The sequence below is a fragment of the Schistocerca nitens genome, chromosome 2 (assembly GCF_023898315.1).
Source record: "Schistocerca nitens isolate TAMUIC-IGC-003100 chromosome 2, iqSchNite1.1, whole genome shotgun sequence".
Classification (NCBI taxonomy): domain Eukaryota; kingdom Metazoa; phylum Arthropoda; class Insecta; order Orthoptera; family Acrididae; genus Schistocerca; species Schistocerca nitens.
Window position 1 is genome coordinate 734,188,963 of NC_064615.1, and position 24,165 is coordinate 734,213,127.

The 24,165-nt window shown below is 41.3% G+C and overlaps 1 protein-coding gene across 1 annotated transcript in view; it reads left to right on the forward strand.

Annotated features, from left to right (window-relative positions):
* LOC126236940 (venom carboxylesterase-6-like) overlaps nucleotides 1-13,878 on the forward strand; it is a 101,022-nt gene extending 87,144 nt beyond the window's left edge. The window contains exon 11 of the mRNA XM_049946631.1: nucleotides 13,571-13,878. Within this exon, the coding sequence (XP_049802588.1) occupies nucleotides 13,571-13,727 (157 nt within the window). The 3' untranslated portion in view covers nucleotides 13,728-13,878. The remainder of the gene's footprint in view (nucleotides 1-13,570) is intronic.
* The last annotated feature ends 10,287 nt before the right edge of the window (nucleotides 13,879-24,165 follow it).

Consider the following 24,165-nt stretch of genomic DNA (forward strand, 5'->3'; position numbering starts at 1 on the left):
TCAGAGCCGGCCTGAGTGGCCGAGCGGTTCTAGGCACTACAGTCTACGTTCGCAGGTTCGAATCCTGCCTCGGGGATGGATGTGTGATGTCCGTAGGTTAGTTCGGTTTAAGTAGTTCTAAGTTCTAGGGGACTGATGACCTTAGAATTTAAGTCCTATAGTGCTCAGAGCCATTTGAACCATTTTTTTATCTGACCAGGCTAAATAAGCAATAAATAAATGAAATATTCTGAATCACAGGTCAACAAAGGGGAAAGTTTATTTTCCTATAAAAGGAACTAAAGGAATATCCAGAAATTTTTTTTAGTATTATGGAATGTCACTTAATTCATTCATCTATGGTGGAAAGTGATATCTCTAAAACAAACACACTAATGAGGAATTATGGGAGTGCATAAGAGAGACTAGTAGTTAGTTTAACATAAGTTTTATTAACACACAGAATAAAATGAATAGATTCACAATATTTATTACAATGACATGTGCCATGCTACAGTTACAATTTTTTAAATAGTGTGACAGAATCATCAGTATCCACCCAGATCCCAATCTACTTTCGTCTGGGGATTATTCTGTTACATGTACCACGGAAATTGCTTGCCATGACTCATCCTCATACTTCTATTTTTGTAGTTTGGGCATCTGATATGATAAATACATAGAAATTTTTACACTTCCAGAACTAAGAGCTCAGTTTCTACATACTCCATGTCGCACACCATAATATCGTTCTGGTCGGCAGCGCGCGACTGACTGAACGCTGTGTGACAAACTGCTCATCACGGCACTTAGGCTGGTGGAATAGGCCGGGGTGCATTTTGATGCATGGAACCTTGGAAACGCGCTGCGTCTTTGCAGCAACCACTTGAACTCCAGCGCTCAGTGTCCACCCTCACTCAGAAAATGCTGTTATATATATGCTGCGTTTTATCCAGCTCAAATCCCGCTGGAAAAAATGCTCGTGGGACCGTAGCATTTGGCGACAGCGCGCTTTGCTGGTGACAGCATGCTGATCGAATTGCAAGCCGTGCTGGCATGCTGCTGCGGATTTAAGCTTCACGTAGCTGCGGTGTCTCTCTACGTTGTCGCGATCGCAGTTCGAGAAGCGCATCGTGCGAATTTGGGTGAGGAGATATCACGCTTGGACTGTCGCCCACAGCCTACAGAGAGAGAACAGTGGCGCGCACATGACGTGACGACTGGCAGTTGAAGTACTGCGGAGGTCCTCTATTGTGCTTCAGAGCGTCCTCTATGACGTTGGTGTCAGTTACCTGTCACTTGTCAGTTTCTGCTGTTATTTCCTTTGTCTGCAAGCACTGCTTGCATACACGGGAAAAATATCTGGGTCCTGGGATATATGATGCGAGTGACGTAAACCAGAACTGACATTTTCCCCCTTTTCACGGACGCAGTATGGATTCGCACAGTGAGGTCAGCACCGAAAGGCCGCCTTCATAGATCAACCAGAGTTGATCGCTCGTGGCCCTCCGAAAATCCTCCGTGGCTGAAACTCTCATCTGGTCAACTCTCGCAGACTTCACTGTGAATGCTGCAGTTGTGGTGTCGTCTCCTAAACTCGAAGTCAATAAACAGTTAGATTCTGAGCCTCCATAGATTACAGTTAATTAACCGGTTTGCCGTCCATTCCAGAAGGCAGGATTCCATTGCGCTGGAACTGTGTTACACGACAAAGTGATTAGTCAAAACAAATCTCCGTTAGTAACATTTACTATGTAAACACAGTTTACATACACTGTCACAATATCAAGAGGAGTTTGTCAAGTCCATCCACTGTTGCCAATCTAACTCTGGTCGACTGTCACAAAGAAAAATAAAGATTGGAGTTCTAACGAGCCACTTCAACCTCAGTTCATTTACAATTCCCTTTTGCGTCTCTTAAAATTCTGATGTTGGTACAATCAACTTAATTTTGTGTTTAAGACTGAAAGAACATTCTTTGCAAGATAGTAGAAGAAGTATTTCGGCATACGTAAATAAAAGTCCATTTAATGTGTTTATATGTATAGCATTTCTTCCTTACCGTGTTTTGCTATTTTATCCTGACATCGGGGTAAGGTGGCAGATTTTATGTCACATTTACCCGTACAATATAAAAAACTTTATTTGAAATATAATTGACATAAAAGGCTCTAGACTAAATCTTAGGATAATGTCTTAGCAGTCATACGTTTTTTCAATCATCGCACACATCTTCTTCTTATTTTAAAGTCTCGTAGACTTTACAGAATAGATATTCAGTCTTTTTGTCTCTTTTAGTCTGCTTACAGCTTCTCCGCTCTTTTCGTTTTTAGCAATGAGTTGATCCTAACTTTCTGTGTCACTACAACTGCGCTTTCTTTCTTTCGTTTTGAAACGGGTGTCAGAACTGACACAGATCATATGTCTTAAAATTCTGACTGAATGCCAGATGAACTTGGATCTGGAACGAATGTCGCTACTCTTTCTCTCACATTTCTGCTCTTCGGCCCTGCAGACGCCATGGTGTCTGCCTCTTTGCAACGTCCTAGCTTATCTATACTGGAACTGCGGGTAGTATATGTCAGCACAGCGACCGAATTTGAAAAATGTTCTTCCGGTATAGTTAGCACTTCCCCAAGTACTGGGGTTGGGTGCCTAGAGGTTTCACGTGAGCAAACATAGATCAACAACATAATTTGTTGTTGACGATAACAGAAAATATGAATTTCAATCTACTTCTACATTAATGGATATTTCCAGATTTCAAACATACGAGTACATATTTCAGTTTTCGCACGTCTCTGTGAAAAATTCACTGCAGTGAGAAGTGCTTCTTCCTAGATTATTCTCTTTTAACAACACGAGCAGTTGTGGTACCTTTAGTTTTTTCGATACACAACTGACTCACTAATAGCGTGCAGCAATGCGTGGCGCTTTCTGCAGTCTAAATGTGAAACTACAACAAATAATTCATCTTACTCTACAGACATCTTCCCCAATTAACTCTATATACAAGCATGCCAGTTCCCATCAGTTTAAGGGATGTGAGGTCACAAAAACTAAGTTAAAAAAGTGTGGAGTTAAGCTGCCTGATGACAAGCAGTATTTTAATTTATATTAGGTTTTACGTAAAGGAGTTTGTCCTTTGTATATTAAATTAACCCTAATGTATATTAATGTAGTAGCAATAATATCCGAGTCAGATGTTCCACGTACCCTTCGTTCTTCCACGTTAAAAAAATAAAATAATTGTAATTTCTACATAATTTAAAACGAGAGCGAAACGATGTGTGAAATTTCTCATATTGAAGGAATTTTTATGCTGATTTCAAAACTAGTCTTCGATTTTGCCGGTCTATAATATTTCCGAATTTATGGATAGTTAGCAATATGATTGATATTTTATTATTATTTATGAACCAGATGCGTTTAGGTTAGCGTTGTACGTATAAAATATGATCTTTTGTTCTGTAGCATCAGCAGACTGGACACTTCATTTGAATACAGCAGTTAAATGGAATTTCAGTACTGACTGATAAATTCGCGTGTTGATACCTGACTCGTGTTTGGAGTTAACCATATGAATGGTTCTCTCATGAAACAGCATCGCTGCTACCTCTCGCGCTTCCAAACGCCTTTCTGATCTGGCTGCGGCGTAGCGGTACATCAGGAAAACCCTATGCTTCGGTGATATCTATCGCTTCCATGCGCATGTGACTGTCCGTAGACCTTGGAGTTCTTTACTCCGTGACGGGCCGGAGGGGGCAACCGACACAGCGATATCCGTCGGACGGCGATCCACCGCGCCTTTCACTCTATCACTACTGCCCGTCGGCATAGACTTCTCAACCAGAATCTGTGTTCGCCGTCACGGAGTGGCGTTGTTTTAGGTCGGCGATCGGACGGTGATTGGATGGTGGAATCCTGCAGATGGTACATGGGGTCACGTGCAAGTCACCAATGTCATGGTAGCAGGCATCCCGCTTTGTCGCTGCGCGGGGTCACACAGAGACTATACGATACGACGCAAAGGCAATCCTCATCGGCGGAGCGCATGGACACACACTAGAAGCAACTGAGCTGGTTTGCACTGGGACGACAGCGATTCAACACCGACACACACCTCTGTGGCAAAACAGTTGTTTTTATTTTCTGCACGCGGAAAACAAAACTTTTTCTGAGAAACTATCTGCATCGACGGGCCCAGTTTTGGTTTATCTACGTAAACCAAATTGGATGACTTGAAATTTCACACTCTGTGTTTCATACGATACTGGGCGTGCTGGTTGCGTCACTCTTATCGTAAGATGCACAGGGAGTGGAATTTCAAGTCAACCGATCTGCCTAAAAAAAAATTGTTTCAAGTAGATGAAGCGAAGATACGTCCGTCGTGGTAGCAGTAAAGCTCTTACATCCTATGTAAAAAATAATGAAAACAGTATTTAGGAATTCGCGCATAGTCTCCGCTACTTAGTCTTCCTCATTCGCTTTTAAGCAAATTATTTGGTAAAATCTTCAATTTTTCCGCATCTTATACCCACACACCACAACTGGGTAATGAACAGTTTTTTCTTTTCGCTGTTGCCCATAGTTATTGTGTAACTTCAAAGCAAACTACAAACTCTGCTGATATTTTGAGAAGCTTTCAGTGCATAATATAGCCGCTGGTCAGCTTTCGTTTCGAGTGACTGTACCATGCATTATTAAGTACGAAATATAGCTGACGAATAGACATTATTTACGAGTCTGGAAGGAGAGTCATATCTCTATGCATTCTCGAGAAAATACGTAGATATATTGTAGATTGTAGCGACGTGGTTGGCAGGTAGACGCCACAAACGGGGCTATTTCGCCTGCTCCGGTGAATGCTTAACGAAATGCGCAGCTGTCGACCATTCGTGTTCGCTATCCCAGTTATCACATGCTTGTTCCATTTCTATCGCTTTGCAACTTTAATCCCATGTATTTAAATACTTGATTGTGTCCAGCAGGACACTAGTAATACTGTATCCTAACATTACAGGTTTCATCTTCTACTCGTCCTCATCTAACTTAAATTTTTCCACATTTAGCGATAGCTACCTTCATAATACCAACTAGAAATTTTGTCTAAGTCGTCTTGTATCTTTCCACAGTCACTCAACATCGAAACCATACAGCACACCACAGCATCATCAGCAAACAACCACAGATTTCTGTCCACCCTGACCATCAAATTATTTATTTATCTAGAGAACAATAGCTGTCCGGTCACACTTCCCTGGGGCACTCCTGACGATAACCTTGTTTCTGACGAAAGCTTTTGTAATGAATAGCTTCTCAGTAGGAGAAGCAGCAATTCGAAAATTTGTTTCGTCCTTTGCCCGAGTAACTAGTTGCTTCAAAACGTGGAAACTGTCTGGACTCATTCTGCAGAATTGGTGGAATTTGTATTCCCATTGGGAGAGGTCACGGGGAACCCCAGCTGACCCAACTTTCATACTTAGAGCATCGTCCTTGTGCACTCAATATGTCAAGCAATGATAAGCCACAAAACGTCCTCGAAGAACAGCTTCTGGTTGCAGCTGAAACTGCAACAAGAACATGATTTGTGCTGTCCTATTGCTTGTCGTATGACGAGTGGTATCGAACACCGCATCACATATCGTATCATTGAATATCGTATCGATTCAGTGTGGACCTCACCTTATATCCCGTGGCGGCTTTTTCGTATGGCGTCTCTGTCGGGCACCACATTGGAATTCTAGCGAGGCGCAACTCTGACTGCGCAGGCTTCGTTCTCCGTATCGGTTTTATTGTCGGATACAGCCTGGGTTGTCAGGTGTTCGATTTTTTAACGAAGTGTTCGGTATTTCAGCCAAGAGTTCGGTGTTCAGTACCGAAGTATAAGTAGTTCGGATTTTTTTACGATTTCATTCGTATCACTAATTAACTTATTCATTTGCAAGATCAAGTCCATAACTGGATGTTGTTAAAGTAAAAGAGGAATCGAGCATTCGTTGAATTTGAAGTTTGCAGCTACTAACAACTTTTATCAAAAATATAAAGGTAAAAAGAATATTGTAAGCGGTATATAGCGATAGTAAAAAAATAATCTTTAATATTTGATAACAAGGGAAAATCCCCATTGCACCCATCTCAGATTTAATAGCAAGGTGGCCCAGTGAGTAGCTCGTCAGGAACTGAACACAGATCAAGCATGAAAACAGGAAGAAGGTGTACTTAACTGTGAAAAAAGAAACAAAATAGAAACTGTGAACGATCCAAGCTCGAGATATGCAACATAGACCATAGTTGGATAGGCCTGACGTCGTGGTTGTGGTCATGGTGTTGGACAGCGAAGGGGTAGATTTGTGTTCAAACCTCCCTCGTGCCCCCTTTCTTCACCCCCCCCCCACGCCCCCCAAAAAATGATTAACTATCTGCCCGGTGACTGACGTGTCTGTTCGCTGTATTCCGATTTGTATCTGTGTCCATGTGTAGCAACAACGAGATGTAAAGAAGGGATCTCCAGACGTACACAGCTCATATTTGTTCTGCGCAGGTAACAAAATTTATGACTTTTACGTCTGTTTTGGAAGTTTTGACACTTGAACTTCATTGTTGTAACATAGTTTATTTGTTATTTTCATTTCTGTGAGAGGTCTATGCGGCATCTCGCCTCCTCTCACTTTACATCACATGACGACAGAAAATGACTCATATTCAGTGTGAGCATGTAGGGTTGCTATTCTGTTGTTCTGCGCAACGGATTAATCTGAGATGTAACCTTTACCCCATGGCTCCTGCAAGATGCAATTTCCACCCCCACACTACCACAGAAGTCAGACAGACGCTCCTAACGTTCTAAAGAGAAATGCCTGAAAAACTTTCAGCAATAAATATCTTCTGGAGTCGTCCGCTGTAAGGAAATGACACAAAAATTCACAAAATTTCTTACGTAACTAGTGGGATACTTGGGTGCTGCAGTAGTGCTAGTTTGTGTAAGAAAAACATGAAACTAACGAAAATTATTATTTATTTTGCTAAAATTCTGATAAATCACAATGGAACTTTTAGTTATGATCTTAACACGTTATTTCCTGGTTCTTTTCGGAATGTGAAGTTACCTTTCAAGGATAGGATTCGCTAATGACATTTCTGTACAAAGTATAAGATTGTTATTGACTTGGCAGAATGGCTGAGAGCTGCTTCTACTCAACTTGAATAATTATCCGTTAGAATGTTGCTAGGTACGGTCGAGGCTGTCGCATGTGAAATGCAGTGAAGTGTACTGTTGTGGAGGAAATATGGGGCTCGCAAGAGCTGTAGCGCACAATACCGTAAGCTGCGATGATTGCTGTCTGCACCGCTTGCTGCTGACAAATCAGCTAACTCTCGTTCTATCTGGATTGACCTTCGCCAATCAAACTCTCCCTACGCCTTGATGAAGTTAAGGACTCCTATTCGCTCCTAGTCTAACTATTGGCGTGGTACACCGGTCAGAGAACCAGTCCACTGTCATGCCACTCAAAACTTCGCTCGCAGACGTTTAACTATAACTCTGTCCGTTCACACCGCACAATAAATGTGGCGGCCAACACAGTGAACAACGCTTAATCACAAGGTCTCAATATAGAGTTGCACTTCGATTCGTTCTCGACAGAGGTGCTCTCCCAGTGAAGTACTGAGGAGAGACTTGTTCCTCGCTCTTTGAGTACACATACGAGTGGGCACGCTCTCGTTACGTGTTCTCGCTCCAAGCCAGACGTGAAGGGGTATATCTTTCAGTCTCTTCCATTACTCCTTCAGCTCAAGGCGTCCGAAATATCGTCTGCCAATCAGCATTGCTCTTCTAAAACGGGAGAATGACGTTTCGTTTAAGGCGATCAATCTGGAAATCTGTAGCATCGGCGTTTGGCGTTTGCTGTCTCCCTGTTAAAATCTCTGAAACTGAGTGCTATGTGTAAAGAATGCGTAGGCTGGCTGCTCCCACACAATGTAGCAGAATTTGCCTTTAAGCGGAACACGGGGTCATCCTTTCACTCTGGCAAATGCTGTCTGCTCTACGCGCGGTCTCCGGCCGACTTAGATGGGCTGGGACCGGCCTCCTGGCATGCGGTTGCCTATCTCGAACTAAAAGCTCCCGTGACTGTCGTGTCTGGAATGTATGTGTGTACGCCAGCCTCGAGTATTTCAACCACAGTGCGCACTTGCGATTTATTAATTATTTGCATATCGTTTACATGAATTCGTACAACGTTGACTTTATCTTATCGAGTTGGGGTTCGAATTAAGCGTCTTGATGTGCTTGCGAGGGCGGAATATGTAAGCAATGAAGGTCAGGAGACCACAACGTCTTACATACCTATGTCCTTCTGACAAAATTTTTGTCTAGGATATGTGAGTGCCGAGGAAAACATTGACAAACTAAGGCAAAAATTGTTCTTTTAGATTTTCCAGTAGTCTTTTCTCATCCATTCTTAACATTTTTTCTAATGATTTCTTTATAGCTATTGTTTCTATTTTTTTTAATTCTACAATTTATATTTTGTTATTAGGCAAATATAGACTTTACAATGGTTGTTATTCTTTGTCGTTGCCAGTACATGTCTCTGTTTTTCTTTTTCATTTCCAAAAATTTGTTTTTACAATATTAATTTTTCTAAACTCGTTAGTGTACAGTCTATCATGTTTTAGTGTGGTTATATCTTTTCTTTGCGTGGATGTCCGCAAAAGCTCTGTTGTGTGACTTTGTTTTATTTATTTAGGCATTATTTGTATCACTGTTTTAAGAGTGAAGAAGTGTTTCTTCTTAATTCTATCCTCGGTATTAATATTATTACCCCAAAAAGGTGTTTTTGAATGTTACTTAAAGAAGAAAAAACCTGCGTAAACCCTTTTCTAATTTTACGTATAAAAGAAATAAATAGACTTTCCATGAGTTTGTGAGATTATATAACTATATTAAGTTTCTTTACAAAAGGTTTTAAGGTATCTATAAATTATGGACTCTACATATATGATAAAATAATTACTTTTACAAAAAAGAAAAAAAAATATTTTTACAAATATATCGTTTTCTTAACTCAACATTTGTATTTTATTAGTTTTTTTGTTCTGTTTTGTGCTGCGTCAGTTTCTGTGCTCGACGATCCCCACTGAAATACTGGAAGGCGTCGACTCATTTGTATGGGTGTCACAAATCATGAGAGAAGCACTCTAGCATGCGATGCAAGGTCTTACTTGTTGACATTGTCATCATGGAGTGGTACTTTTAACCGATGATGATGACTGTGGTTTACTGCATATACAGTGATGTGTTGGTACTCATTTGCCATCTCACCTGGGACGGTATAGCAGTTCGATGATTGTAGTTGACTACCGACGATTGTCACCCAATGTCGTGCTGTAACGCCTTGGTACTTCACACCTGGTTTGGTATGGCAATTTGATGATGTGGTAGGGAGAATACTGTCCATGTTGCTGAATTTATTTCTAGATAATGTTGGTTGGTACTACTTAATATTCCGTTTGCCGTTCACTTGTGTTTGTTTGACGATTCAGGAGAGGAGGTTGTAGTAGTTGCCATGCCTCAAAGTTCATAGAAAGACGTTTGTAGCAATTTGCTTTGTAGGATAGGAGAGAAAGGTATCTTGCTGTCTTCTGCCCTTCTTCATCTTGCATCTTCTGTTCTTTTCTTTCTTGCATTCTTCTGTTCTTCTTGGGCTAGGAATATGTGAATTTTAGTGTAGGAATGATATAGGATTTGTAGGATCTGACTGCCTTTCCAAATGTTACTTGATGAGTTTGTAGATTTTAGTAACTTTTTTGTACCTTCATTGTCGTCTCGTCGTATTATGATTCTCCCCATGCTCTTCCGTTGTGTAGTAGTGTCGTGACATATGAAATGTCCATGCTGCGCGTAGTCCTCCTGAAGTCCAACCTGGTTGCAACCTGCATTTCCAGTGTGGTGTTGGTCTTCATGTTCTGTACTCTCTCCGTCGCTATCTCGAAGCATCTGGTGTTACGGGAGCTGGTGATGGGTGTCGGTGGCGACGTCCCTCTGACGCGTAAAAATATTTACAATTTTTGTTTTACATATATTTGTTATTTACAAAAAAACTCTGATTCTATATATTGCAAATAATTTCTGACAGTGGCAGATATTATTGTATATATATGATTTCTTTTCTTTATTCTAATTATGTCCTACCACTTCTTCATTCTTTTGATTGTTGTGTACCATTTATTGTTTATGTGCATGTTGTAGTGTACTTGATACTACAAGGGATTGTTAGTCTGTTTGTGTCCCTTTTTCTTTTAATTAATGTGTTATTTTGTTGATTCTTAATTTATTTTTTGATTTAGTGGTTAGTACAAGATAGGATGGACATTAGTTTGCCTATCCTCTTCTGCATTTTTCAATTCAATCTTTACGTTTTGCAGTATTCGGTGGCCAAACTTCTACATCTGGTTTCTCTTTGCTGTGTTGTTCTTGTCTCTGTGGGCCACAATTTCCCCGGTAATTATTCGCGTCCTGGTCTCGCCAGTTGCTGTTTCTAACATCGTGACCTCTTTCAAAGTACCCTTGACCGTCATATCCGCCACTGTATGATTGTCCATTACCGTTCCTATTTCGGTACCAGTTATTCTGGATATTGTTTCTATGCCAATTGTCTCGATTGTGCCACTGTCCTTGTCTGTTAAATTGCCTGACATTATTGGTGTTGGGATTACGATTATTATTATTGGAATATTCGTTCCTAGTCCTCTCCTTTTGCTGTTCCCTTTCCTTTCTTTTTTCTTTCACCTCGTCTTCTTCAAACATAAATTCAAGTTCCCTTAAAACCTCTTTGAATTCTTCTGCATTTTCATTTTTTCCTACTGTCGTCTGTTGATACTTTATCGGTGATTTCATTCTACATAGACGTATCAGCTCTCCGTTACTGTGTGGTTTGTCTAAGCATTGATTCTTTTTGTCCATTGTATCAAAGAATTTTACGACGCTTTTCTCTCCTGAGTTTTCATATGGTGTCATCTGAAGTAACTAGTATTTAATTTTGTTTTGCTCCTCCTTAGACCAATATCTTTCGAAAAATGCTGTTCTGAACTGTAGGTAAGACGTACAGGTAGCCGCGATCTTTTGCATCACCTCTGCTACTGTCCCTGACATGTGTGCACGAATGAAATCAAGTTTGGGAGCTTCGCTCCAGTGGTTTGGTAAGCCTACTTGAAACTGGTCGATGTATGAGCGTGCATGCAAGCTACCGCCTTCTTCCTTGAAATGTTGAAATTTTCTAACTTTAACGAAGTGGTCTGTATCATATCTACTCATAAATTCGGTTTGTGGCTGATTCATGGACTCAAATAATCTGCCACTGCTTATGTCGTAGTGTTCATTCTCTGGTAATCTACTGCCTGTCTGCCTATTCTCAATTTCCTGACTCATATCCGCGTCATATCGTATCACTGGTTAACAAAAGTGTTGTTCGTGTGTTTCTACTCTCGTCGTTCGTGGTATAGTACCTGTGCTGCTACTATGTTGTGTCACTGGATTTACTGGTTCAGTTGCCTGTCTTTCGATTGGTATCGGCTAAATGTATGTGTTCCGTTTTTCTAGAAACTGTGCCTGGTCCTGTGGCATGTCATGTATTACGTTAATCGGGGATTTCTGTTTCGATTTCTACGTGAGTGTTACGTCTAGCCTTGGCTCAACTTGAACTTACTTATACGGCGCGTGTTCGTGTACTGAATTAATGCTTGACGTGTCAGTTGCTTCGCTACAGGTGTAATCGGTATCGATCTTTTCTTCGATAATTTTTATCAACTCTGTTCGAAGCTTTTCAAACTGATCTTTGTTTTTAAGTTCTATTTTATTGATCTGCTGATCACATTTTTTCAATGCACCCTTTTTGACTTTGCTTTGAATTGCTTGTTCTTCCGAAATTTGTATTGCTGTTCGAGTGGCTGTTTTCGTAAAACGTTCCACCTTTTTGTCAACGTTTACGGTGTCCAATTGTTCAATCCCGCGTCTGGCCACCCTGATTTAGGTTTTCCGTGATTTCCCTAAATCGCTCCGGTCAAATGCCGGGATGGTTCCTTTCAAAGGGCACGGCCGACTTCCTTCCCCGTCCTTCCCTAATCCGATGAGACGGATGACCTCGCTGTCTGATCTCTTTCCCCAAAACAACCAACCAACGATGTCCAATAGGACCTTGTCCACGTCAGTGCGTAATTGCTGCTGACCTTGTGTTAGTACCTGAATTCTCTCTCTAGTTTCTTTCGCGTCTTCGTTTATCTGAGTGATCTGACTATCAATTCTGGCGATCCCTTCTTCCATCTGGATTTTAACCTGTTGGATCTGTGTCTCAATCTCTTTTCTCAAGTTCTGATTATCCTGTTTCAATTCCTCATAATGTTTTTTCATCTGTGCATTTTGTTTCGTTATCTGTGTATTAATATCCTGATTCTGTTTCGTCATACTAGCGTTCATTTTATGTAACATCTCTATGATCGCGTCCTGTCCTGTAACACTACCTTCTGCTGAACTATGTATTCTCGATCTATTGTTTTCTACTCGGTCAGTTACGTCGTTTACTGAGATATGCTGTGGCGTTTCTAAGTTTGATAACAGCAATAACCCCTGCTGTCTGTGTTTGAGGAATAGTTGCGTTTGTCATTGAACAATTACGTGGCGCAAACAACTCCGCATTCTGCCCTCTCTGTTGTGTATGTCTTGTGTTTGCAGGTACAGTTGCGTCTGTTACGGAACCTTTTCGAATCCTATCCTTGAGAGGTAACTTCACATTCCGAAAAGAGCCAGGAAATTACGTGTTAAGTTCATAACCAAAAGTGCCATTGTGATTCCTCAGAATTTTTGCAAAAAAATTGATAATAATTTTCGTTAGTTTCATGTTTTTCTTACACTAACTAGCACTACTCCAGTACCCAAGTATCCCAATAGTTACGTAAGAAATTTTGTGAATTTTTGTGTCATTTCCTTACAGCGGACGACTCCAGAAGATATAAAGACACGTCAATGACCGGACGGAAAGTTCACAATTTTGTGGAAAAAACATGATACACGAGGGGGATTTGAACACTGATCGGCTTTACAGTGCGTCTCTGTGACCACACAATCAAAACGCTGTGATTCTTGTAGTTCCCTCGATGTTGCACATTTTAAGGTTGGGCCGTTCACTGTTTCTATTTTGTTTCCTTTTTAACAGTTATATACATCTTCTTCCTGTTTTCAAGCTTGATCTGTGGCCACTTATGGACGGGTAATCCACTGTAGCATCTTACCACTAAATGTGAAGAAGGTGCTATGGGGAATTTCCTTTGTAAATATTTTATTGCGTTTACCTTCAGCCCGCAGCTCCCAAGTCTTTTCGCCAGACTATGCTTTGTAGTTTTGTCAACATAATCTGGGAAACCTAGTTATAGAAGCTGACACTGTGCTGCATCCTCAAAATACAGAAACCTCATTTGTATTTTTCAGCCATCTTTCGCTATATTTAATTCAAATGATGCTAAGAACATTCATTGTTAGTACATAAGAAAATCAACAAAGAATGATAATTAACTGTTGCAATTACTGTCTTTTCAGCAATCCAACGCCGGAACAGACTTCTCTGCTGACAGAAGTGTGGAAGGAATACAATGAATCGTCCCAGTATTATTTGGAGATAACGAGACCTCTTCGCCTAAAAACTAACTTGTTTGAGCCCTACATGATCTTCTGGCAGAATCTGCTGCCATCGTAAATGCACAGCCTGACCATGTCAGTCCAATATAAGCTGCTGCTGAAATTAGCTTCAGAATTCTATCCAATCAAACTCTAACACAAGTAAAAACATGTAAACGGTAGATACCTCCACATTTAAAAATGTACCCTTAGCATCTACATGAACACGTTTCACAATAAATACACAGATTTTTTCCTCGTATTTTTATTTTCATTCTTCATTAGTACACCGCACAGGCGATTCAGCAAGTAACGGAAATCACTGTTGGCGAAATTTTCGTCAAGGGCGAATTCATCAACTGTTCTGATATTTTCTTTTTTTTTAAAAAAAAAATAACGTTGTAAATTTATTTAGGTAACGGAAATGTTTTCTCCAATTTACGGTAGAATTTTCCTACAGTAGTATTTCACAGGTGGTTCAAACGGTTCAGATAGCTCTGAGAACTGTGGGACTTAACATCTGAAGTCATCAGTCCCCTAGAACTTAGAACTACTTAAACCTAACTAACCTAAGGACATTACACACATCCATGCCCGAGGTAGGATTCGAACCTGCGACCGTGGCGGTCACGCGGTTCCAGACTGTAGCGCCTAGAGCCGCTCGGCCATCCCGGCCGGCTGATTTTATCTAATTCTGTTTCCCTAAACTACATTTTGCATATTACAACATGGTACACTAGTTTTATTTCTAAAAGGTGCAATGTCCACAAGGACTGTGTTGACTGATATCAGGGTGCAATATGTCCATACTGAGGATTGTAGTGTTAATTATTCAATTTGCTTGGCCATGGGACATGAGATTGCACTGAAGAGGCTAGTCTGTGCACCCTCTGTTTTGACTTTGCGGGCACTAACTGTGCTGAGTTTACAATTGAACAGTGTTGTCGACACTCATTGTAGGGTACAATCATGTCCACCACTTAGACGTACAACTGTCCAATAGGTTCAGCCATTTGGGCAGTATCGTATTGTGGGCCTGCGAGTAGCTGGATGGATATATCGACGGATCGCTGCACTTGTTAGATACAAGGTATCGGTGGCAGCGGAACACTTGTAGACCAGGTTCTGGACGTCTGGTACGGACACATGTCAATAATACGGATTGTGTGAGCAGCGACGGCCGACCATCTAGGGAAGAAATCCTGGCGTATGTTACACCTGCTGTGATGAATGTGCCTCCGGCCATGCTACCACTGCCGGCCGAAGTGGCCGTGCGGTTAAAGGCGCTGCAGTCTGGAACCGCAAGACCGCTACGATCGCAGGTTCGAATCCTGCCTCGGGCATGGATGTCTGTGATGTCCTTAGGTTAGTTAGGTTTAACTAGTTCTAAGTTCTAGGGGACTAATGACCTCAGCAGTTGAGTCCCATAGTGCTCAGAGCCATTTGAACCATGCTACCACTTGTGTTTCCAAGAGTTCGGTTATTCATCCAACTGTTTCGTATTTCAAACCTGTGTTAGGTGTGCGCCACAGAAATATAAGTGGTTCGGTATATGTAGAATGCCGTTCATATCATTAATTTATCTATTAAATTGCAAATTCAATTCAATGCACATTTCGTGCGCTCTCGCCAGACGGTGCGTGATGCAAGCATGATCTTGGCTGATAGGTGTCCCTCTCCTTATTTCTCTGTATTCGGGTGCCCACGCCCGCGACCGTCAGCACACGCCGCACACCCATTAATCAGTTGAACCTCAGAGTGGGGAGGGGTAAAACCGACCAGTTAACACGAACAGCGGTATTTTAATTCTAACAGTTATTTTTCGCTATTTGTTTGGCCTCAGTTACAACAGGTGTTTTTTAACTTCTACTAATAACCAGGTAAAAAAACGAAATGTCAGTTAGCCACTGAAGCAGTGCTGAAATTTTTGGTTTTTAAATGAATCTTTTTTTAAAAAAATATTACTTAATTCTTTCTGGTAAAATTTCCATTCCTTTGAAATGTTTGCATCATAATAGAAAATGGGAAAAGCGATCAGTGATATATTAGTAACAATGCCAACAGAAATTGGCAACAGACACACGGCATAATGATTGTACAGCATTGCGGAGACAATAATGTACCTGTTACCATGTGGCGTGGTCCCTTTAGACGGTACTGTGTACGTATTTTTATGCGAGACTTGTCTGTATGGTAGTTTCTCACTGTAGTATTCGGTCATGAGTTGTATTACAAAATGGCACCATCGCCTGTCTGCAACTATTTTACAAAGTACAGTATCAATGAAGTACAATGCTCCATTTGCTTTAAAAGATGGAAAACGGGATGAATCCCAAGAACATTCAACATCATGCGAGGAGAAAACTTACAACAGTTCATTCATAGTTTACGATGAAAATAGGAAGTATCTGCTCTGCTGCCTGTGTTTACATAAAAAGCCTTTATCTACTTGTAGCCTTTCAAAATGGACTAATTAACATGAGAAACTTCTTCATCCTCAGTTTTCATCTTTTAGCACTGGCCATTAGTATTGCGCAAATACACGTATGATTCTCGATTAAACGTGATTTTCGAGTAGACTTTCAAAAAATTAGAATCAATAGCAAAATATTGGTAATTTTTGTTGTGTTCAATCACTTACCACTTTTCGAAAAAAGCAGCCAGCGGTGGACAGAGTAAGTTTTGTTTTATTTTCCTATTTAATTTAATATTTTAAATCTTGAAACTAAGGCAGTCAAAACTTTTCACTTTTTGTTCGATTTTTGCTTTTATTACAGAAAGTACTAGGAATAAAAAGCTGAGGTCGGTTATTTCAGATACCGGGTATTCTGAGTGATTTTAACAGTCAGGACAAACTGGTGATGAAAAAAAAAAAACGACGTAACTGAAAACAGGTAGTCTTAGCGATAGCTGCTATCCCTACCTCATAGCTGAACACAGTTCAGTTTTCGGTTTATGTTGTGCGGCCTATCGTATGCGTGTCTAAACTAAATATGTGTACAAGCATAAAAAGTTTCGGGTACTGAACACGACATTGACAAAGATAGTTTCTACGAAGACATCTGTATATGATATAAGACTTCGGAATTTTAAACGGACACAGCCTTGGGCGAGCCAGTCCCAACAAAACTCTACCGTGTGGTGAGGAAGATGTATGAGACAGGCGAAATACCCTCAGACTTCAAGAACAATATAATAATTCCAATGCCAAAGAAAGCAGGTGTTGACAGATGTGAAAATTACCGAACTATCAGTTTAAGAAGTCACAGCTGCAAAATACTAACGCGAATTCTTTACAGACGAATGGAAAAACTGGTAGAAGCCGACCTCGGGGAAGATCATTTTGGATTCCGTAGAAATGTTGGAACACAAGAGGCAATACTCACCCTACCACTTATCTTAGAAAATAGATTAAGGAAAGGCAAACCTATGTTTCTAGCGTTTGTAGACTTAGAGAAATCTTTTGACAATGTTGACTGGAATACTCTCTTTCAAATTCTGAAGGTGGCAGGGGTAAAATACTGGGAGCGAAAGGCTTTTTACAATTTGTACAGAAACCAGATGGCAGGTATAAGAGTCGAGGGACATGAAAGGGAAACAGTGGTTGGGAAGGGAGTGAGACAGGGTTGCAGTCTCTAACCTATGTTATTCAATCTGTACATTGAGCAAGCAGTAAAGGAAACAAAAGAAAAATTCGGAGTAGGTATTAAAATCCATGGCGAAAAAATAAAAACTTTGAGGTTCGCCGATGACATTGTAATTCTGTTAGAGACAGCAAAGGACTTGGAAGAGCAGCTGAATGGAATGGATAGTGTCTTGAAAGGAGGATATAAGATGAATATCAACTGAAGCAAAACTAGGTTAATGGAATGTAGTCGAATTAAGTCGGGTGATGTTGAGGAAACTACGCTACTGGCCGTTAAAATTGCTACACCACGAAGATGACGTGCTACAGACGCGAAATTTAACCAACAGGAAGAAGATGCTGTGATATACAAATGATTAGCTTTTCAGAGCATTAACACAAGGTTGGCGCCGGTGGCGACACCTACAACGTCTTGACATGAGGAAAGTTTCCAACTGATTGCTCATACACAAACAGCAGTTGCCCGACGTTTCCTGGTGAAACGTTGTTGTGAGTCCTCGTGTAAGGAGGATAAATGCGTACCATCACGTTTCCGACTTTGATAAAGGTCGGATTGTAGCCTATCGCGATTGCGGTTTATCGTATCGCGACATTGCTGCTCGAGTTGGTCGAGATCCAAAATGGTTCAAATGGCTCTGAGCACTATGGGACTTAACTTCTGAGGCCATCAGTTCCCTAGAACTTAGAACTATTTAAACCTAACTAACCTACGGACATCACAAACATCCATGCCCGAGGCAGGATTCGAACCTGCGAACGTAGCGGTCGTGCGGATCCAGACTGTAGCGCCTAGAACCGCTCGGCCACTCCGGCCGGCAGGTGGAGTTCCAATAACTGTTAACAGAATATGGAATCGGTGGGTTGAGGAGGGTAGTACGAAACGCCGTGCTGGATCCCAACGGCCTCGAATTACTAGCAGTCGAATTGACAGACATCTTATCCGCATGGCTGTAACGGATCTTGCAGCCACGTCTAGATGCCTGAGCCAACAAATGGGGACGTTTGTCAGACAACCACCATCTGCACGAACAGTTCGACGACGTTTGCAGCAGCATGGACTATCAGCTCGGAGACCATGACTGCGGTTACCCTAGACGCTGCATCACAGACAGTAGCGCCTGAGATGGTGTACTCAACGACGAACCTGGGTGCACGAATGGCAAAAAAAAATTTCGGATGAATCCAGGTTCTGTTTACGGCTTCATGATGGTCGCATCCGTGTTTGGCGAGATCTCGGTGAACGCACAATGGAAGCGTGTATTGGTCATCGCCATACTGGCGTATCATCCGGCGTGATGGTATCGAGAGCCATTGGTTACACGTCTCTGTCACCTCTTGTTCGCATTGACGGCACTTTGATCAGTGAACGTTGCATTTCAGATGTATTACGACCCGGGGGTCTACCCTTCATTCGATCCCTGCGAAACCCTACATTTCAGCAGGATAATGCACGACCGCATGTTACAGGTCCTGTACAGGCCTTTCTGGATACAGAAAATGTTCGACTGCTGCCCTGGGTAGCACATTCTCCAGATCTCTCACCAATTGAAAACGTCTGGCCAACGGTGGCCGAGCTACTGGCTCGTCACAATACGCCAGTCGGTACTCTTGATAAACTGTGGTATCGTGCTGAAGCTGCATGGGCAGCTGTACCTGTACACGCCATCCAAGCTCTGTTTGACTCAATGCCCAGGCGTATCAAGGCCGTTTTTACGGCCAGAGGTGGTTTTTCTGGGTACTGATTTCTCAGGATCTATGCGCCCAAATTGCGTGAAAATGTAATGGAAGAGCAGTTGAACGGAATCGATGGTGTCTTGAAGGGAGGATATAAGATGAACATCAACAAAAGCAAAACGAGGATAGTGGAATGTAGTCGAATTAAGTCGGGTGATGTTGAGGGCATTAGATTAGGAAATGAGACACTTAAAGTAGGAAAGCAGTTTTGCTATTTGGGGAGCAAAATAACTGATGATGGTCGAAGAAGAGAGGATATAAAATGTAGACTGGCAATGGAAAGGAAAGCGTTTCTGAAGAAGAGAAATTTGTTAACATCGAGTATAGATTTAAGTGTCAGGAAGTCGTTTCTGAAAGTATTTGTATAGAGTGTAGCCATGTATGGAAGTGAAACATGGACGGTAAATAGTTTGGACAAGAAGAGAATAGAAGCTTTCGAAATATGGTACCACAGAAGAATGCTGAATATTAGATGGGTAGATCACATAACTAATGAGAAGGTATTGAAAAGAATTGGAGAGAAGAGGAGTTTGTGGCACAACTTGACTAGAAGAAGGGACCAGTTGGTAGGACATGTTCTGAGGTATCAAGGGATCACCAATTTAGTATTGGAGGGTAGCGTGGAGGGTAAAAATCGTGTTGGGAGACCAAGAGACGAATACACTGAGCAGATTCAGAAGGATGTAGGATGCAATACGTACTGGGAGATGAAGAAGCTTGCATGGGATTGAGTAGCATGGAGAGCTGCATCAAACTATTCTCAGTACTGAAGACCACAACAACAACAACAACGACATCCTTATAGTAACTAAAAATTTGGAAAAATTACAAATTCAAGCTTCTACGCTTCTAAATTCGTTTTCGAGGAAAAGGTTTTTAAAAGGAGGAAAAACGCCAACATAAGAAAAAGTCAGGTGGTTAATGGCGGTTACGTGTAATAATGGCTATGTGGAAAGAGTCTTCAGTGTCATGAATTGTTTTGTTCTGATACTGTAAACAAACTGAGTGTCGGTATGATAAAAGGTGAATTATTACATTCGTTGTAACTATTGGTTAAAACTATTCCATTTTTGGTTTATTTATATCTTTATGTGTCTCGTTCATGATGATGTGCCAATCATTTTGTTAATGGTCATGTTTACTGTGATCTTTAGGTGAAAGTAAGAGACTGCGCGAAATTCAAAAAAGTTTGCAATGAAAATTAGAGGTCGCTACGATTTTGCATTTGGTGCATATTACATAATGTATAACTGCATATGAAATTTAGCTAACATAATGAAATTTTTCGTTAGATTAATGTGGAGGTCTCTGTCCGTCACCAATCTCGCGAAAACTGATGTGACGTAGCACACTTATTTGCGATCGCACCGCGCCAACGACAAATTTAGAATGAAATATCCACAAAGTTTGTCATATTTCATAAACGGTTTGAGATATCGAAATGAGATTTTGGGAAATGATAACAAGCAAAGAGGAGAGTGTTTTGACGTATAGTTATTATGCAAAACTTCATTATCTATCATGTATTACACTACCTACAGAGTTTTTCAATAAAAGACTGTAATTTTTAATGACGATCGATAGTTGTTGAACCGAGAAATCCTATGTGTATTGGAACAGCGTAAGTGAAGACATTCTACAACTTATTTTGTACTAGGATGTGCTTTTTATACGCTACTCACCTTACTTTTCCTCGGTTCCTCACTTAACAAACTTCATAAACCACCGTTTCAGAATTATCTCGCAGTTGCATCTCCACAACATGTTAGTGAGGTGAGGCTGTGTATACTCAGCTGCGTTTGTACAAAAAAAGCAAATTTTAATAAGGCAATCAGAGAAATGTGTAGGTTTTATTAAAAATTCGGCACGCATTACGTTTCTCTGAAAGCGACAAATGTTTAATAAGCCAGGCGAAAATCAACCGCTGCATTTTCAGAGGAATTCTTTTTAGATACTAAGCAAAGCAGAGGTGACAGATCTTTTTGAATGGCCACCATGTAAGCGTGAACATGGAGTGACCCCACTTAATATTTCCAAAAAATGTGAGGTAGGATAGGTACCCTTCAGTTAAGAATGGCACTTCCCCTCCAGCGCTTAGTATTTCCCCCACAGCACCTGGCTACAGCACCCACCACTACCTCTGTCCTTACGCGTGCCCTGCCATTTGCGCGTCTACCTGCCACGGTATTTAGAGTGGGCTCTACTAATGTGACTAACTGAGCGCCAGTTACTGTCACATGTGTGCTTCATTTGATGAATTTGCTATTATATGCTTCTACAACGAAGAACAACCTGTCACCTCTCAGGTCAATAAAGTGATCATGTCCTTGAGCGTGTTGCACAACAATATGATGGACAGAAATTATTTGTGTGGAATTGTTAACAAAGCTCGATTAGAAGCCGTTTGTAATTATCCCCTTGCATAAACCTATGTAACCAGGCCAGAGTGCTTCCAAAGTCAGACAGACATTTGTTTGATTGAAGGACAATCATAATCTAGTTGATTCGGTACTGTTTAAACGATATTGTTTCCCGGTGTTTCTTACCGGCTTCAGCGTACAAATTATTTATATTCTCTACTGATGAATGTTACACTATTATAGACATCGCCTTTGACTTGAACGAACAGAATATAATTGATTTGGAGGCAAGTTAAGGGATCTGTCGCGAGAAATATCAAGGCATTTAAGCTGCTAGATGTACTGGAACTAATGGACAAAACTTCTGTCACGCGCACAGATAAACGCTGGCTGGATGCAGAATGGCACATCTTAGAAGAAGAGAAAATGTGATGCTTGGATCGCTTCGTGAATTGTTATGATCTGCAGTGGCATACACACTGTTTATTCATCATGTAAAAGTCACTACAGATATTCGGATTTAATTTATGAAATGTTCGGTATGCCTGCCATCATTGGCGATGATGTGGCGCAGACGAATAGCGAAATTCTGCGTGACTCACTGAATTGTCGGAACATCGATGCTGTCAATGACCTCTTGAATAGCTGTTCTCAGCTCAGCAAATGGTTTTGGGTTTAGTGCTGTACACATAGTTTTTAACGTAGCCCCACAAATACAAGGCTATGGCGGCCAATTGAGGCCCATGCCAGTGGCCTCTCGGTACCTCAGAGCCAGAATGCAGTCCCCAAAGTGCTCCCCCTCGACATCACACACTCTCCTGCTTCGATGGGATCGAGCTTTGTCCTGCACGAACAACATCTTGTCGAAACAAAGGTCACTTTGGATAATGGGGATGAAATCATCTTCCCAAACCTTCATGTACCATTCAGTAGTCGCCTTGCCATCAAGGAATACCACACCGATTACCCCATGACTGGAAATTGCACCACACAGTCACCCGCTGCGGGTGAAGGGACTTCTCGATCCGAAGTGCGGATCATCAGTCTTTCAAATGACTCGAATATGCCTACTGACGAGTCCATCCAAATGAAAGTGGGCTTCGTCGCTAAACCAAACCGTGCATGCGCATACTAAATCTCATCTTGACCCGCACCCAACTGCGCAGTTTGAACGTCCAAACGCAAACCAACTTTATTTCATATAGTTCAATAATTGTCACCCCATAGCAGATGACAGTTGCAGTACTGAAATGTATTTTTGGATTTGGATGTGAATGGAATTCAGACATTACCGGATGACTGACTATATGTATGTTCAGTACTTCTACATTTAACTACACGGTGAAATCTTTGCAATACGCTTTTGTATCACACATATAGTGCACAGAAAAATTACCCTGTATTTAAGTTAGGAATTTCCATCACTGCTGTTTTTAATTACGGTACTATGTTAGCTATGAATGAGAGCATGTTTTGCTCTTCTTATGGTCTCGTAAGGAACGTGTTGTATTGGAGTTTTGCCAAATGTATATTCATACTGTTTAAAAATTAAATGACATTTGAAGCTCGTATTATTCCTCTGCTCGTCTCTTTCTAAGTCGTAAGTGCAAGTGCTCACATCACTGCATGTTAATTGGACCAGCTGGCTGGCCAGTGCTGTCCAAGTTACTGTAAATGCGGCGGTAAGGCGTTGACTCATGTTATTGCTCAATCGATGTGCACCTAACGCACAGCATACAACTTATTCCCACTATCGTACTTGACTGTACTCGATCTTGGCTTGGCTTCTGCTTCACTTGAAACGAAATCTAGTGAGATAAAAAATGGAGACGAATACATGGTGTAATTTTTACATCAGGTTTATTCTTCTGATAAGCACAATGTAACACTGCAGATGGTGTCAGCCGCCAAGGCAGGTTTCGAGTGGTTATCTGAGTAATGCTTGAGAAGAAGTACAAATGCAATAAGCTAGATGAAAAACAAATGAACAACAAACATCATAAAAACAAGATAATACAGTACGAGGGATATTTGTGTTTCAATCCATGGTCAGTCGCGAAATGGAAACCACAGTGAAAATCCAATATACTTTGCTTGTAACATTCAGCTACACCTTCCAGCAGTTTCTCTACATAGTTGCCGCTCCAAGTTAGACATTTGTCATAGTGTGGTACCGACTTGCCAGTACCATCGTCATAGAAGGCAGCCATCGGCGCTTCCCACCAATTTCCTCTGCTGGTATGGAGCTCGCTTTCTGTACGAAAATGCTGCCCTCATAGCCAACAGTTCATGTGAGCGAAGCGATGAAGATCAGAGGCAGCGAAGTCAGGGCTGTGTAGTGGCTGATCAAACGATGCGGGAGCCTCGTTATTGCGCCTGCAGTGTGCGCCCAAGCACTGTCACGAAAGACGAATCGCATGACAGTCCCGTTATGTGGCATGAGTGAAATCTGGCTCCTGTACTAAAGGTCTATACATCCTCACTGTCCACTTAGAACTGGAAAGTACACCGTGACGCTATCGATGGTAATACTGGGGATACTATGCAACACTTCTGTAGAAAGCTCCATTGGATCAGCTATTAGTTAACATCGAAATTCAAATTATTTCAGTGGCACATAAGTTGAGGTGCAAAGATTACAAGGCGCCTGTGTTAGCAAACCACACACAGTAAACAAAATATTAGAGGCCCTTATACGTACCCTCATCTCGCCAACCACCTGAGGGGCGAAACAGGCTTTTTCAAACGGTGAACGGCTGCAAGTGCAGCTCATTCAT